Below are 11670 nucleotides of genomic sequence, written 5' to 3' on the forward strand. Positions count from 1 at the left end.
ACAGACTGATTTGACTGATAAGGGATTATAAAAAATATGTTTATACTAGAAGCGTGGACAATCAATACATCCTCTTCAAATCTACTCCAAGGAAAAAAATAGTTAACGCAGACTATTTTTACGATGCTTCATTTAATAAATATTGAAATAATTCACGAGGTTATTATCAATCACGTGTTTACGTAATGTTAGACGCGAGATCAACATGAAAGTGAGCCGGAAAAAAACATGCTATACGTTTACGCATAGGCGATTTGAAAAAACCTTACAGAACTTACATGGAACGGAGCTTAAATTGAACAACTACATTTTCGTAATAGTATGGGGAAACGCACCGAGATGTCGAAACGTAATGTCGTAAGTTGATCGGCGATTCTCTGGCATAGGAATTTGGCTACACTTTTTTTAACGGTTACCTATTTAATAATATTTTCCACATAAACTCACATAACAACACATTATGTATCTTTTATTAATGTTTGACATAAATATATTTGTTGACCGTCATTTGTCTTAATTAGAGTTACGTGTACCAAGGGAAATAATCCAAAATGGCGATCTCCCAGAATCGTCGATCTTTTCCTGAAAAAAAACTTGAAATTTTCTATACCTGTGTATTTTACGCACCCCCCACTTTGGGTATTAAATTTCTGGAAAAAAAGGGTATCACACTTCTCCTTTTACTAGTATTAAATCTACCGAGTCTGTGTCCAATGTCTATGTCCTAACTGTGAAGTGGCACTTTCAATATGGATTTGACAAACTTCACAACTTTTTCCACACATTCTTCAGCTGTCTAGTTTTCCTTGGTGTCTTCAAATCCAAAAACCCTAATTGAATTTTTCCTGCCCTGTTGTTCAAGGTCATTGTACTGCACATTCCCTCTTGCTTTGCTCTTTATTAGAGTTCCAACATCTGGTTCTCAAGGTTACCGACACTTTCTCTAAGACTCTTTGTTGGAGTTCCGACATCTGGTTCTTAAGGTAACCGTCGCTTTCTCTAAGGCTCTTTATTGGAGTTCCAACATCTGGTTCTCAAGGTAACCGACGTTTTCTCTAAGGCTCTTTGTTGGAGTTCCGACATCTGGTTCTTAAGGTAACCGTCGCTTTCTCTAAGGCTCTTTATTGGAGTTCCGACATCTGGTTCTCGAGGTAACCGACGCTTCCTCTAAGGCTCTTTGTTGGAGTTCTGACATCTGGTTCTCGAGGTAACCGACACTTCCTCTAAGGCTCTTTGTTGGAGTTGCAACATCTGGTTCACGAGGTAACCGACGCTTTCTCTAAGGCTCTTTGTTGGAGTTGCAACATCTGGTTCTCGAGGTAACCGACGCTTCCTCTAAGGCTCTCGTTTTCTTCTTCTAAAGCTATAATTCTGCCCAACATCTTCTTTAAGCTCATCTTTGAGAATTGTCAGTTTCTTATCCATGTCCGTCCTAGTGACCAAAATGGATAGTATTTTGGTAATTTCCTCAAGTCGTTGACTTATAGCTTGATCACTGTTTTTTCCCTATGATGTCGAAGCTCTAGTTGGTCCACCCATAATAAACGATCTCAATTTTTTCTTAGGTCTCGGAGAAATATCCAATGTATACGTACACCTATACACAAGTATGCACAGGTAAATCACAGGTAAGTATACAAGTGTGTCCGTTAGCAGTTGTCAACCCGGTTAGCACTATGCCATTGAGTATCTTTCAAAGTCCAAAACACTCCTGGGACCTAGAACATCATATTTTTTTCATTCTGTAGGTGAATTTAACTATCACACTTCTCCTTTTACTGGTATTAAATCTACCGAGTCTGTGCCCAATGTCTATGTCCTAACTGTGAAGTGGCACTTTCAACATGAATTTGACCAACTTCACAACTTTTTCCACACATTCTTCAGCTGTCTAGTTTTCCTTGGTGTCTTCAAATCCAAAAACCCTAATTGAATTTTTCCTGCCCTGTTGTTCAAGGTCATTGTACTGCACATTCCCTCTTGCTTTATTGGAGTTCCGACATCTGGTTCTCAAGGTAACCAACGCTTTCTCTAAGGCTCTTTGTTGGAGTTCCGACATCTGGTTCTCAAGGTAACTGACGCTTTCTTTAGGCTCCTTGTTGGACCTCCGACATCTAGTTCTCAGGTAACCAACACTTTCTCTTAGGCTCTTTGTTGGAGTTCCGACATCTGGTACTCAAGGTTACCGACCCTTTCTCTAAGACTCTTTGTTGGAGTTACGTGATCTGGATCTCAAGTTAGCCGCCGCTATCTCTAAGACTCTTTGTTGGAGTTGCAACAGCTGGTTCTCGAGGTAACCAACGTTTTCTCTAAGACTCTTTGTTGGAGTTACGTGATCTGGATCTCAAGTTAGCCGCCGCTATCTCTAAGACTCTTTGTTGGAGTTGCAACAGCTGGTTCTCGAGGTAATTGACGCTTTCTCTAACATCTGGTTCTCAAGTAACCGACGCTTTCTCTAAGTCTCTTTGTTGGAGTTACGTGATCTGGATCTCAAGTTAGCCGCCGCTATCTCTAAGACTCTTTGTTGGAGTTCCAACATCTGGTTCTCAAGGTAACAGACGCCTTCTCTAAGTCGGTTTGTTGAAGTTCCGACGTCTGGTTCTCGAGGTAATTGACGCTTTCTCTAAGTCTCTTTGTTGGAGTTTGAGGTCCGACATCTGGTTCTGGAGGTAACCGACGCTTTCACTAAGGCTCTTTATTGGAGTTCCAACATCTGGGTCTCAAGGTAACTGACGCTTTCTTTAAGCCTCTTTGTTGAAGTTTCGACATCTGGTTCGCGAGGTAACCGACGCTTTCTCTGAGGCTCTTTGTTGGAGGTCCGACATCTGGTTCTGGAGGTAACCGACGCTGTCTCTAAGGCTCTTTTTTGGAGTTCCGGCATCTGGGTCTCAAGGTAAACGACGTTTTCTCTAAGGCTCTTTATTGGAGTGCCGACATCTGGTTCTTGAGATAATTTAACCGACGCTTTCTCGAAGGCTCTTTGTTGGTGTTGCGACATCTGGTTATCGGGGTAACCGACGCTTCCTCTAAGGCTCTTTGCTGGAGTTCCGACATCTTGTTCTTGAGGTAACCAACGCTTTCTCTAAGGGTCTTTGTTGGAGTTGAAACATCTGGTTCTCAAGGTAACAGACGCCTTCTCTAAGGCCCCTTGTTGCAGTTCCGACATCTGGATCTCAAGGTTACCTACACTTTCTCTAAGACTCTTTGTTGGAGTTTGAGGTCCGACATCTGGTTCGTGAGGTAACCAACGTTTTCTCTAAGGCTCTTTGTTTGAGTTCTGACATCTGGTTCTCCAGGTAACCGTCGCTTTCTCTAAGGCTATTTATTGGATATACAACATCTGGTTCTCGATGTAACCGACGCTTTCACTAAGGCTCTTTGTTTGAGTTCTGACATCTGGTTCTCGAGCTAGTTCTCAGGTAACCAACCCTTTCTCTTAGGCTCTTTGTTGGAGTTTGAGGTCCGACATCTGGTTCGTGAGGTAACCAACGTTTTCTCTAAGGCTCTTTCTTGGAGTTCCGACATCTAGTTCTCCGGTAACCGACACTTTCACTTAGGCTCGTTGTTGGAGTTCCGACATCTGGATCTCAAGGTTACCGACGCTTTCTCTAAGTCTCTTTGTTGGAGTTGAAACATCTGGTTCTCGATGTAACCGCCGCTTTCTCTAAGGCTCTTTTTTGGAGTTCCGGCATCTGGCTCTCAAGGTAACCGACGTTTTCTCTAAGGCTCTTTCTTGGAGTTCCGACATCTTGTGCTCAAGGTAACCGACGTTTTCTCTAAGGCTCTTTTTTGGAGTTCCGGCATCTGGCTCTCAAGGTAACCGACGGTTTCTCTAAGGCTCTTTCTTGGAGTTCCGACATCTAGTTCTCCGGTAACCGACACTTTCACTTAGGCTCGTTGTTGGAGTTCCGACCTCTGGTTCTCAAGGTAACAGACGCCTTCTCTAAGTCGGTTTGTTGAAGTTCCGACATCTGGTTGTCGAGGTAACCGACGCGTTCTCTAAGGCTCTTTATTGGACCTCCGACATGTAGTTCTCAGGTAACCGACACTTCCTCTAAGGCTCTTTATTGGACCTCCGACATCTAGTTCTCCGGTAACCGACACTTTCACTTAGGCTCGTTGTTGGAGTTGCAACATCTGGTTCTCAAGTAACCGACGCTTTCACTAAGGCTCTTTATTGGAGTGCCGACATCTGGTTCTGGAGGTAACCGACGCTGTCTCTAAGGCTCTTTATTGGACCTCCGACATCTAGTTCTCCGGTAACCGACACTTTCACTTAGGCTCGTTGTTGGAGTTGCAACATCTGGTTCTCAAGTAACCGACGCTTTCACTAAGGCTCTTTGTTTGAGTTCTGACATCTGGTTCTCCTTTGCTCTTTATTAGAGTTCCAACCTCTGGTTCTCAAGGTTCCCGACGCTTTCTTTAAGCCTCATTGTTGGGGTTCCGGCATCTGGTACACTTTCTCTAAGACTCTTTGTTGGAGTTTGAGGTCCGACATCTGGTTCGCAAGGTTACCGACACTTTCTTTAAGCCTCTTTGTTGGAGTTACGTGATCTGGATCTCAAGTTAGCCGCCGCTATCTCTAAGACTCTTTGTTGGAGTTACGTGATCTGGATCTCAAGTTAGCCGCCGCTATCTCTAAGACTCTTTGTTGGAGTTGCAACATCTGGTTCTCAAGGCAACCGACGCCTTCTCCAAGGCCCTTTGTTGAAGTCCCGACATCTGGTTCTTGAGGAAACTAACGCTTTCTCTAAGGTTCTTTGTTGGAGTTCCAACATCTGGGTCTCAAGGTAAACGACGTTTTCTCTAAGGCTCTTTGCTGGAGTTCCGACATCTTGTGCTCAAGGTAACCGACGTTTTCTCTAAGGCTCTTTCTTGGAGTTCCGACATCTAGTTATCGAGGTAACCGCCGCTTTCTCTAAGGCTCGTTGTTGGAGTTGCAACAGCTGGTTCTCGAGGTAATTGACGCTTTCTCTAAGTCTCTTTGTTGGAGTTTGAGGTCCGACATCTGGTTCGTGAGGTAACCAACGTTTTCTCTAAGACTCTTTGTTGGAGTTACGTGATCTGGATCTCAAGTTAGCCGCCGCTATCTCTAAGACTCTTTGTTGGAGTTCTGACATCTTGTACTGCACATTCCCTCTTGCTTTATTGGAGTTCCGAGATCTGGTTCTCGAGGTAACTGACGCTTTCTCTAGGCTCCTTGTTGGACCTCCGACATGTAGTTCTCAGGTAACCGACACTTCCTCTAAGGCTCTTTGCTGGAGTTCCGACATCTGGTTGTCGAGGTAACCGACGCGTTCTCTAAGGCTCTTTCTTGGAGTTCCGACATCTAGTTCTCCGGTAACCGACACTTTCACTTAGGCTCGTTGTTGGAGTTCCGACCTCTGGTTCTCAAGGTTCCCGACGCTTTCTTTAAGCCTCATTGTTGGAGTACCGGCATCTGGTTCTTGAGGAAACTAACGCTTTCTCTAAGGTTCTTTGTTGGAGTTCTGACATCTTGTACTGCACATTCCCTCTTGCTTTATTGGAGTTCCAACATCTGGTTCTCGATGTAACCGACGCTTTCACTAAGGCTCTTTATTGGACCTCCGACATGTAGTTCTCAGGTAACCGACACTTTCACTTAGGCTCGTTGTTGGAGTTGCAACATCTGGTTCTCGACTTAGCCGACGCTTTATCTAAGGCTCTTTATTGGAGTTCCGACATCTGGTTCTTTTTGTTGGAGTTCCGACATCTGGTTCTCAAGGTTACCGACACTTTCTTTAAGCCTCATTGTTGGAGTTCCGGCATCTGGTTCTCAAGGTAACCGACGCCTTCTCTAAGGCCCTTTGTTGAAGTTCCGACATCTGGTTCTCGAGGTAACCGACGCTTTCTCTAAGGCTCTTTGTTGGAGTTCCGACATCTGGTTATCGAGGTAACCGACGCTTCCTCTAAGGCTCTCGTTTTCTTCTTCTAAAGCTGTAATTCTGCCCAACATCTTCTTTAAGCTCATCTTTGAGAATTGTCTGTTTCTTATCCATGGCCGTCCTAGTGACCAAACTGGATAGTATTTTGGTAATTTCCTCAAGTCGTTGACTTATAGCTTGATCACTGTTTTTTCCCGATGATGTTGAAGCTCTAGTTGGTCCATCCATCATAAACGATCTCAATTTTTTCTTAGGTCTCGGAGAAATATCCAATGTATACGTACACTTATACACAAGTATGCACAGGTAAATCACAGGTAAGTATACAAGTGTGTCCGTTAGCAGTTGTCAACCCGGTTAGCACTATTCCATTGAGTATCTTTCAAAGTCCAAAACACTCCTGGGACCTAGAACATCATATTTTTTTCATTCTGTAGGTGAATTTAACTATCACACTTCTCCTTTTACTGGTATTAAATCTACCGAGTCTGTGTCCAATGTCTATGTCCTAACTGTCAAGTGGCACTTTCAACATGGATTTGACGAACTTCAAAACTTTTTCCACACATTCTTCAGCTGTCTAGTTATCCTTGGTGTCTTCAAGTCCAAAAACCCTAATAGAATTTTTCCTGCCCTGTTGTTCAAGGTCATTGTACTGCACATTCCCTCTTGCTTTGTTGGAGTTCCGACATCTGGTTCTTGACGTAACCGACGCTTTCTCTCAGGCTCTTGATTGGAGTTCCACCATCTGGTTCTCGAGGTAACCGACGCTTCCTCTAAGGCTCTTTGTTGGAGTTCTGACATCTGGTTCTCGAGGTAACCGACACTTCCTCTAAGGCTCTTTGTTGGAGTTGCAACATCTGGTTCACGAGGTAACCGACGCTTTCTCTAAGGCTCTTTGTTGGAGTTGCAACATCTGGTTCTCGAGGTAACCGACGCTTCCTCTAAGGCTCTCGTTTTCTTCTACTAAAGCTGTAATTCTGCCCAGCATCTTCTTTTAGCTCATCTTTGAGAATTGTCAGTTTCTTATCCATGTCCGTCCTAGTGACTATACTGGATAGTATTTTGGTAATTTCGTCAAGTCGTTGACTTATAGCTTGATCACTGTTTTTTCCTGATGATGTCAAAGCTCTTGTTGGTCCATTCATCATAAACGATCTCAATTTTTTCTTAGGTCCCGGAGAAATATCCAATGTATACGTACACCTATACACAAGTATGCACAGGTAAATCACAGGTAAGTATACAAGTAGGTCCGTTAGCAGTTGTCAACCCGGTTAGCACTATTCCATCGAGTATCTTTCAAAGTCCAAAACTCACTTTTCACCAAATTTCATCTATTTTCAGGAAGATGTATGGCTTTCCAATGATGTTAGCCGAACATTGTCCAGATTTTTTCGTTTTCAACAAGGTTACCAAACAAGAGGCCCAGGGGCCTTAATATCCCACCTGGTATTTTATTTTCAATTTAAAACCTGCTGAGTACCATACAAGTTTATCAAAGGAGTACAAGAAACAAAGTTGCAAGAAGAACTACATGTGTATGTAAATCTGTTTTGGTGGGTTAAGACACCAAGAAAATGAGTTTCCATGTTAAAAACAAGAGTACCGCGGGGCAGAACAATATACGCCCGTCGAATGCCATATATATATAGTGCTATATACTTTCTTACATTGAAATAAGATCTGCATCATTTTAAGAGTGGTAAGCTGACATGCTATACAAAATGTAGGAGAAAATTTCCGGACAAAAAATCAAATACTGAAATGAACAAAGGGCAATAACGTTTGCAAAAACTGTCGAATCAAAATTCTTTTAAGGGAGACACAACTTCATATCATGATTATTATGTATATACATACCAAGTTTCAAAGAGATTGGTCACAAAATATAGGAAAAGCTTGCCGGACAAACAAAAGTTTACGCCGGACGGACAACACCATACCATAATACTCCCGTCAAATTTGACAGGCATATAAAAAGGAGGAAGATATTCAATTTTCCTCCATTTCCCCTATTGGGCCTCACATGCACCTTTTTATACAAATTAAACAAATTGAGTTTTTTTCCCCTAAGCATGCTTGACCACATTTGGTTTAAATCCCTTCATTTGTACAGAAACTTTGCCCCAAATTTGAGCAGAGGATTAGGCACAAGTTATACCAACTTATCAACGCCTTTTCCTCTAATACAGTACATATTGATATTTACATGATAGCATTTAACAAGGCATACAAACGATATGTTACAGAGATAAATGCAGCGGACATCAGTTCCAATATTTTCCGATTATTTTTCATCCTTCCGGAAATAACCGATGAAGGCCGATGGAGTGTGATGTGTTTGTGATGTCACAGTATGATAATCTCGGAACAAAGTGTCATGCCTGCTAGTATCATAATGTATGCGATAGATTTTTTTTTAACTTTGAATGTATATATATTAGTTTTATCTAAATAAACAAGTAATAAAATATGAGGATATTGTTTTCACTATATGAATATGTTCATGTATGGGTTGAAACACAATTGTCTTTGCTTCAAGGAAACACTTCCTGTTTCCCCACTGGACCTCTACTTCCGAACGATTTTTTTTAAAGGAAACATGGAGCAAGGGGAATCAACTCTGTTTAGGCACGCATGTGTTACCATTAAAGAACTTTGCTAGGGCACCAAAAAAAGGCACCCGAGAGCTACTTTCTTATAATCCTACCTGTATACAAATACTTTTCTGGCCGCAGATGACAGTTATCCTACCTGAAATGCACGTGTACCCATAGTAACCGGTCACACACCCGTAAGTACAATATCCCGTCACTGAGCCACATTCTACTCCTGCGCAATTAATTGGACAAATATTCTCACAAGTTGGTCCAAATCTTCCCGGTGCACACCCTGCAATTACATGTTTAAAAGTAATGTTATAGAAACCGATAAATATCAGTTTTTATTCCCACAAACAAAAGTCAGATAAATGTTAATAAATATGACACATATTTTAAAGAATTTCCTAGTGGAGGCGAGGAGGGCCAATAAGCTGGGCAATTAATAATTAATAAGAGTACCGCGGGGCAGAACAATATACGCCCGTCGAATGCCATATATATATAGTGCTATATACTTTCTTACATTGAAATAAGATCTGCATCATTTTAAGAGTGGTAAGCTGACATGCTATACAAAATGTAGGAGAACATTTCTGGACAAAAAATCAAATACTGAAATGAACAAAGGGCAATAACGTTTATATAAATATAAAACAAATCTTCATACTCAGCAATTTAGGGTGAGGATCTCGTTTCAACTGTTTACATGTTCGGACCCAGGGACTTAATCTGTAAGGGTGGGGGCAGATCCCAGGCCAGTTTTGAAATTATTTATATATACATAAAACATGCATCATTCCATAACCTGATGGGGGTGGGGGGTAGGCAGGAACTCAACAGTTTGAAACATATGATATCCCTGTACTTAAGTATAATGATTATGCAATTTACGCAGCAATTGGGCAATGAATGTGGACTATAGAATCTGGCACATCCATAATCTCCATGCTTTAGATACCATCAATTCATATAATGACATGTTTATTTGTTTCATACAGCTTCTGAAAATGCTGATTTGTAATTCCATAAGTCAAGGCTTAATTTTACCACATTTATACATACCCTCTGACCCTAATTACTCTTGTTGAAGCAACTGTTATTATTTCCATAACATAACTTGTCCCGACAGAGTTTGATACAATTATGTTTAAATAAATATCAATAGCTTCAATGCAACTCAGCTATTTTTATATTATGACCACATGTTCACAAAAGCCAGATGGACCAAGAGGCCAATCCTGGCAGAATACCTGTATCTGTCTAATTCTTATGCCCATGAATTGCATCATTATAGCCTAATTATAGGACAGGTATCTCAACAATTTCAAAGTTCTATTTTTGTTCTTGCCCCTTCATTTTCATATTATAATACCTACCAGTCCCTTTGGGCTAGGTGAGCTAACAAATTATAATGCCAATCAAAAACTTTCTAAATGGTAGAACAAGCAGTCTCCAACTAAAATACTAAAATGCAAGTAATACTACTTAAATGGTTAAAAAACAAATGACAGTGTCATATATCCAACATTTAGGAAAGTAGAGCAGATTGGGGTTAATCAACAACCGTCATTCAGTTTTGGTATTTAAATGTTATTTTTAAGGGGAGAAAATCAACGAAACATGAGAATAATGTTCAAGATGTCGTTTGACTTTCCTTTAGTTTAGCTTTAGTTTCTCATTATTTCAATCATCCTAAGTTTAACTTGTTGACTAATGTGTAGAATTGCTGTTATATATTACCCTGTAAACAAACTTTTAAATCTACATTAAGGGTGCCAGTAATGTTAACACAAAGGATTTCAAATGTAACCCTTAAATATATTTTTTGTTTATTTTGTATAAAAGGGTTTTCACAGCAATCCTAGAGAAACCAAAATTGCAAAGGTTATAATCATAGCCCTTTATAATAGTGTATTGCCATTCCACCCCATAATGGGAATTCTTTAATTTACATAAAGATGGTTTGGCCCTTTTATATAGATCCCTTAACATGAAAAAATGGTGTAATATGTACCCTTTAATATAGGTTTTTACATACCAGTATGGTCATTTAAAAAAAAAAATAATAATAATAATAGTTGTCTTTTGAAGACATGATTTGTTTTTGCATTGAAGTTTTAAATCAATGGTTGCCACAGTGTACCCCTTAATTTCCTACTTGGCAGCTCTCCCTTTTATGAGGGGGGGGGGAATCAGGGGTGGGTCCAGGTGAGGGCGTAATGGGCGTACGCCCCCCCCCCCCCCCTTTCAAAACAAAACAAACAAAAAAATATATCGTAATATGCTAATATTGTATTGAATATGGCAATTTATCATATTCATTAATTAAACACATACTCTGATTAGTATCCATTGTTGGTGACCACTTTATCTAGTGAAATCGTCAAAGATGTCGACGTCAAAACAAAAGCGTCAAAAGACCTTAAAATCATCTCAAGATCCATCCAATCATTTTAATATACCATAGACAATTAATGGAGAGAATCAGCATAAAAAATGTCAAACCCTGACACTTTAACTATAAAATATACATGCTCCAAGTCAGGAACCGTTACATTAGTGCAAAGATTTGATTCTACGCCCCGTCTTTCAAATATCCTAGAAACGCCCCTGGGACTCCCGATTTAGGACCCCAAATTTCCTATTTTCTAAGAAATGATGATTTCACCTGAAAAAGAATAGCTCCAAAGATGTCATTTTAAAGTGTTAGATTTTCCTATCGTGTCCATAAACACATTTCATTTATTGCTTTTAATTCTGAGCATGTGTAAAGTTAAAAAAGTTGTAATGTAAAATAGTTCAACGTCAAAGAGAAGTGTTCTTTTAAGGACGATTTACAATGGATACTATTCGGTGCCATTTGTACTAATTTATTTAAATTCATTATTTACACCGACGGGGGAATCTAAACATGCACCTATAAATGATTTTTAACATCACTGGGGACTTCCGTGTTGTCAGTGTTCAGAGCTAAAGAATCAATTATTAACACCGCTATTGATGTCCTGCTTTTGGGCAACCTCATTTAAACGACCCAAATATTAAAACTTGTTACCTAATGCACCATGTCCAAAGTAGAGCATCAACCAGAAGCTGCTGATAAATGGCAGATGCAGGAAAATCAAGAATGCCATATCTGAGTTTTCTGCCCGACTCGA

General features: G+C 40.4%; 1 protein-coding gene across 1 annotated transcript in view; it reads right to left on the bottom strand.

Moving 5' to 3' along the window:
- Positions 1-11658, bottom strand: part of LOC110441191 — a 28929-nt gene extending 17271 nt beyond the window's left edge. The window contains exons 1-2 of the mRNA XM_021484296.1: positions 11568-11658; positions 8664-8801 (exon numbers count right to left, since the gene is read on the bottom strand). Coding sequence (XP_021339971.1) covers positions 8664-8801; positions 11568-11646 — 217 coding nt within the window. The 5' untranslated portion in view covers positions 11647-11658. The remainder of the gene's footprint in view (positions 1-8663; positions 8802-11567) is intronic.
- Between the last annotated feature and the right edge of the window lie 12 nt (positions 11659-11670).

The sequence above is a fragment of the Mizuhopecten yessoensis genome, unplaced genomic scaffold (assembly GCF_002113885.1).
Source record: "Mizuhopecten yessoensis strain PY_sf001 unplaced genomic scaffold, ASM211388v2 scaffold715689, whole genome shotgun sequence".
In the NCBI taxonomy this organism is placed as follows: domain Eukaryota; kingdom Metazoa; phylum Mollusca; class Bivalvia; order Pectinida; family Pectinidae; genus Mizuhopecten; species Mizuhopecten yessoensis.